The following is a 4,978-nucleotide window of genomic DNA, read 5'->3' on the forward strand; positions in this document are numbered from 1 at the left end:
GATTTGATTATAATTAATTATTTAAAAATATTTAATAATTTATTAAATAAAGATTAATTAAATTAATTATTAATTTTTTTAAATCAAATTAATTAAATTGATCGATTACTCACTCCTAAAAAAAGGATCACAGCCACGCATGAATTGTCAAGGAATGGTCAATTAAGCCATGAATGAAATTATTAATTTGAGATTTTAATCCAATCAGTACTTGTTTTGCTCATCTCTTTATCTTCATAGTTCTCCCATAATTCCAAAGCTAATATATAGGTCGGCCCTTCTTGCTCACTCATTCCACATAAAAGGATCCCCTTTCTATCTTTAACCATAAATTATCCCCTTTCTATCTTTAACCATAAATTATCTCTGAATTTATTATTATAATCTCAATTTCTTCCCTATTCCTTTAACTTTTTCTTTTTTTTTTTTAATTATCTCATCAATCATAAGAAAATACAAATTATTGAAGATAAAATATTAAAGTCTGATAAAATGTAAGTATAATAACTTCATCTTTAATTAAATACCTAGAAATTTAATGTACGAGTTGGCTAGCATTTAAAAAGTATTATTATCTATAATATATATAAAAACATAAATATTGTAAAAGCTCTTAACTCATATTTTTAAACTGTTATTTTAAATATTTTATATTATAAATATTAATAAGATTTATCTAAATTATAAATAAAAATTTTAATTTTATTAAATAAATTTATTTGATTGTAAGATTTATCCAATATATAAGTAAGAATTATAATTCAGTATAAATTTTACATGAATGGTATTGATAATGTAAGTTTTTATATATTAATATGTAAAATTTAATTATTGTATACAACACTATATTTAATATATAATTATTATTTAGAAACAAATATTTACGTACATATCTTACAAAAAAAAATATGTGATTTGAGGAATGGTAATTAAGTGGAGAGTCTTTAAAAGTACAAGAAACTTTAACAAATATCATTAGGCTACAAAAAAGGCGTTAAGATATTTTTGAGTCTAAGTACTAATAATTACTCGCGGTAAAATGTTAATCAAAGGAAAGTGTCGCACGTGTACAAAGTTACCTGACGAAGGTGCAGCATGTGGCAGGTTTTGACGGTGGACCATCACCGTCAAGTTCCACGTGTTTAACATTTTATCCTCCATCCGTCATAGTTATCGGGTCAATGATTGAAATTATTGGAAATTATCAGCAACTCCCCGATATAGCCCTCAACACCATACGTGTACAACCAATAGCAGTTAAGTCCGTACTTTGATTAACTAAACCATGTCGCAGCGGAATAGTGTCTCCCGACCCAGAGTGTTTCTTTTTTACACGGTTTGGCGGCTTCCGTTGTCTGTTTCCCTTTCTTTTTCCCGTATTAAATAAAACATGCATTTTCATTTTTCGAATATAAAAATATAAATGTTTATATAACCTTGATATATAGTTTCTTATAAAGTCACAACCGCAGCTGTTTTAGCTGTCCACTCGTTTTTTTATTCATATTTTTTTACCATTTTCCTTCTTTTTTCCTTCTTCCACGAGTTTTCCAGACCTACAAGGAAGGAGAGAGAAAGAAACAGATTCATACTTTTGAAAAAAAAATTTTTCATTTCCCTTGTTTATATTTTTGTCACGCTGATTTTTCCGGTAATTTCATCGGGGAAGAGATTCTGGGAGCATTTCTTTTCCTTTCCCTAGTAAATTCCGAGCTATTTTGGTTACATTTCTGTTGGAGAGATCTGAGGTTTCTTTCTTTTTGGTCAGCGATCTGGGAGTTTGGTTTGGTTTTCTTGCTGGGAAAGAATCGAAGATTTTCTGTTTTGTTTCTTTCTTTTTTCTTGCCTTTGGTAAGACGCCATTGGCTGTTGTTGACGGAAATAGAAAAGGGAGAAGGCGAAGAGTTGCAGTTTCTTTTGTGTCTTTGCTTTGGAAGCTTTTTTTTTTTTTTTTTTGCCTTTGTAAATACGCGTGGCCATAGGAGTTGGATTCGTGTAATGCCGGGGAGTCTCTCGTAAAAACATCTACTTAACTACCTTTGTCCGAAAAATGTCTCTCCGTGTTTTCTGATACAGATCGCCCACTTTCACTCTTTCTAGAGATCTGTAACAATTCCTCTCCGTAAATATCCTTTTTAAGTAACCGGAAACAGGAATATTATCGTAACAAAAAATGATGAGAATGAAGACTAAAGCGACAGGGCTGTCCCCGGTGACAAATGGCGGCTCAGCTTTTGGCGGTGGAGGTGAACCGGCTGCTCATGATTGGGAGCTTAGACCTGGAGGCATGTTGGTACAAAAGCGAAGCCCGGACTCCGATCGAATCTCCATCCCACCGCCGACTATTAGAGTTAGAGTCAAATACGGGTCCATCCACCACGAAATCAGCATCAGTTCTCAAGCTACATTCGGTAAATTTCTCACCTTTCACACACACACACAAATTAAACTCTTTTTTTTTTTGGTTTAATTCCACTTAATTAATGAAATCCAAGTTATTGACTTTGGGTTGTTTCTGGGGTTGCAGGGGAATTGAAGAAGATGTTGACAGGGCCAACAGGATTACACCATCAAGATCAAAAGTTGTTATACAAAGACAAAGAGAGGGATTCCAATGCGTTTCTAGATATGGCAGGTGTCAAGGACAAATCAAAAATTGTTTTAGTTGAAGACCCAATTAGTCGAGAAAAGAGGTTATTGGAGATGAGAAAGAATGCTAAGATGGAGAAGGCTTCTAAATCTATTTCTGAAATCAGCTTGGAAGTTGATAGGCTTGCTGGCCAGGTAGAGAATATTGAGTTTTGCATTAATGTGTTTTAGAATTTGTAAGATGTTTTTTTTTTCTTTAAACGAATTTGAATTTATGAGGTGATGCATTCTTTTTCTTAGTTTGATGAAAGTGGAATTCTTTTCGTTGGATATTGTTTAGGTGTCAGCCCTTGAATCAATAATTACTAAAGGTAGGAAAGTAGCGGAGAAAGATGTGCTTAATTTGATTGAGCTGTTGATGAATCAGTTGCTTAAATTGGATGGGATTATGACTGATGGAGATGTCAAATTGCAAAGAAAAATGCAGGTTACCTAATTTCTATTTTTCTACAATAAGCTCATAATCATTCATTATCCAAAAATTAAAAGATAGATATAATCCAAAAATTAAAAGATAAATGTATAGCTGCTCCGGTTTGAATTTGATATTATAAAGTTTTTACGTGCTGAGATTTAGAGACTTATTTATTTCGCATTGTTTATAAAGGTGAGAAGAGTTCAAAAATATGTTGAGACATTGGATATGTTGAAGATTAAAAACGCTATGCCTAGCAGCAATGGAGGTCAAATGGAAATGCAGAATCAACATAGGCATACAAATGTGCAAAAACTAGCCCCAATCCAAGAGCAGCAATCTGGGCATTTAAACGGGCAAAGACTAGCACCAATTCAAGAGCAGCAATCAAGGAACTCGGTTGCCCATTTGCCAATCCATCAACAATACCAGCACCAGCAGCAGCAATTGAGGCATTCGGCATCGGAGGCGGTAGTAGTCACCACTAAATGGGAGACATTTGATTCTTCCCCATCATTGTTGCCGGTCCCCTCAACATCTATGTCTACATCCACATCGACCGCCAATAGTTCAGTCCCGCCAAAGTTCCCTTGGGAATTCTTTGACTAAGCAGTATGCCACGTCTCTGTGTTTTCTGTGTGTGGATGTGCTTTGGGTTTGTCTTCCGTTGGGTTTGTTATCTCTTTATCGCTTCTTCTTCTTCCATTCTTTCTGTACTTAGGTTTTCTTGGGCAACCTCCTTTTTTCAATCTGTCATTCAGTTCACCACAAAATAAATGGGGATTCCACCACAGTGATTATCAATTACTATGATGATTATAATTAAAAAACTGTTACTCGCCTGGTATTTTATTGTCCTTGAATCCATTTTCCAATTTGTACGATACCCCTTTTGATGGTGACAAACTCGGGGAGGTGTATTTTGGCTGCCTAATGTGTAATCTCAATATGTCCATTTCTCAGCCAAATGGAATGGAACAAGGTCAATTGTAATTTATTTGTTGTCTGAGTCTAAAAGCAGAATAGTGATTGCTGAAATTTGAGAAATACTATATTTAATTTTTATACCTTGCTTACTGTGGGGACTGTATGCTGACAAAAAGCGGGCGGTGTTAAATGGAACGGATTTTGGTAATCTAATAACTAACCCGTCCAATGATAGGGAGCCAAGACTGATAAAAAAGTGCAAAGGACATGTAGGCGGTGGATTAATTTAACCATTTTAAAAGGTAATACGTGTGTTAGGATATGATTGTTTTTACAAGTGTCCCTGATTCCAATTTCAGAAAACCTGCCTTATTTGGTTGCAGTCCCAATGATTTTAGCCTTGATTGTTTTTACAAGTGTCCCTGATTCCAATTTCAGAAAACCCGCCTTATTTGGTTGCAGTCTCAATGATTTTAGTCTCCTACTCGATATAAAAGGAACAGGGCCACATCGAGATGGAATAAAGAAGAAGAACACTGAGTTTCATCGCCCTACCCTGCATTTTGAAACAACGATATCATTAACATTTATACCGTTTTGCATTATTAATAGTCAATAAAGGGCTTGAGACTGGTTCATGGTTGGATCTCGGAAGTGTAAGAATAAGAAGCGACTCAAAAAGAGTGTTGGTTTAAAATAAGTGTGTGTACTCTCACGTCTTGAAAGTGACTTGAGAATGATTTCAATCCAACCGTAATTATAACATAATAATTCGGAAGGACAAATTGCCAGCAGGAAAGTCCCCTCAGATTCCGCTTGACAGACGTAGATGCATCTCTCCATAGGAGGACGGCCAAAAATGGAACCCGCCCCATTCAATTCTGGGTAGCATTACAAGGTCCAAAAACAAGAGGTGGTGATCTAACATCTAGTGGAAATCATGATAGAAAATTAGAATAAAGAATACAAAAACATGAAAGGTTAGTA

General features: G+C 34.7%; 1 protein-coding gene across 1 annotated transcript; it reads left to right on the forward strand.

Annotated features, from left to right (window-relative positions):
- Positions 1–1,483: 1,483 nt before the first annotated feature.
- LOC111310273 (BAG family molecular chaperone regulator 1-like) lies at positions 1,484–4,131 on the forward strand. Its single transcript, XM_022909568.2, has 4 exons — positions 1,484–2,411; positions 2,528–2,784; positions 2,930–3,076; positions 3,257–4,131. Exons 1-4 carry the CDS (start codon positions 2,174–2,176, stop codon positions 3,671–3,673), a joined length of 1,059 nt encoding a protein of 352 aa, XP_022765303.2. The 5' UTR covers positions 1,484–2,173; the 3' UTR covers positions 3,674–4,131.
- The last annotated feature ends 847 nt before the right edge of the window (positions 4,132–4,978 follow it).

Source organism: Durio zibethinus, chromosome 9 (assembly GCF_047325235.1).
Source record: "Durio zibethinus cultivar Kanyao isolate XHJ-2024 chromosome 9, ASM4732523v1, whole genome shotgun sequence".
NCBI lineage: Eukaryota > Viridiplantae > Streptophyta > Magnoliopsida > Malvales > Malvaceae > Durio > Durio zibethinus.

Bases quoted from the DNA above. Each gene is read 5' to 3' on its own strand.
- LOC111310273 (XM_022909568.2), top strand. From the start codon at position 2,174: ATGATGAGAATGAAGACTAAAGCGACAGGGCTGTCCCCGGTGACAAAT. The intron at 2,785-2,929 runs GTAGAGAATATT...GATATTGTTTAG, and splicing joins TTGATAGGCTTGCTGGCCAG to GTGTCAGCCCTTGAATCAAT. The intron at 3,077-3,256 runs GTTACCTAATTT...TTGTTTATAAAG, and splicing joins AATTGCAAAGAAAAATGCAG to GTGAGAAGAGTTCAAAAATA.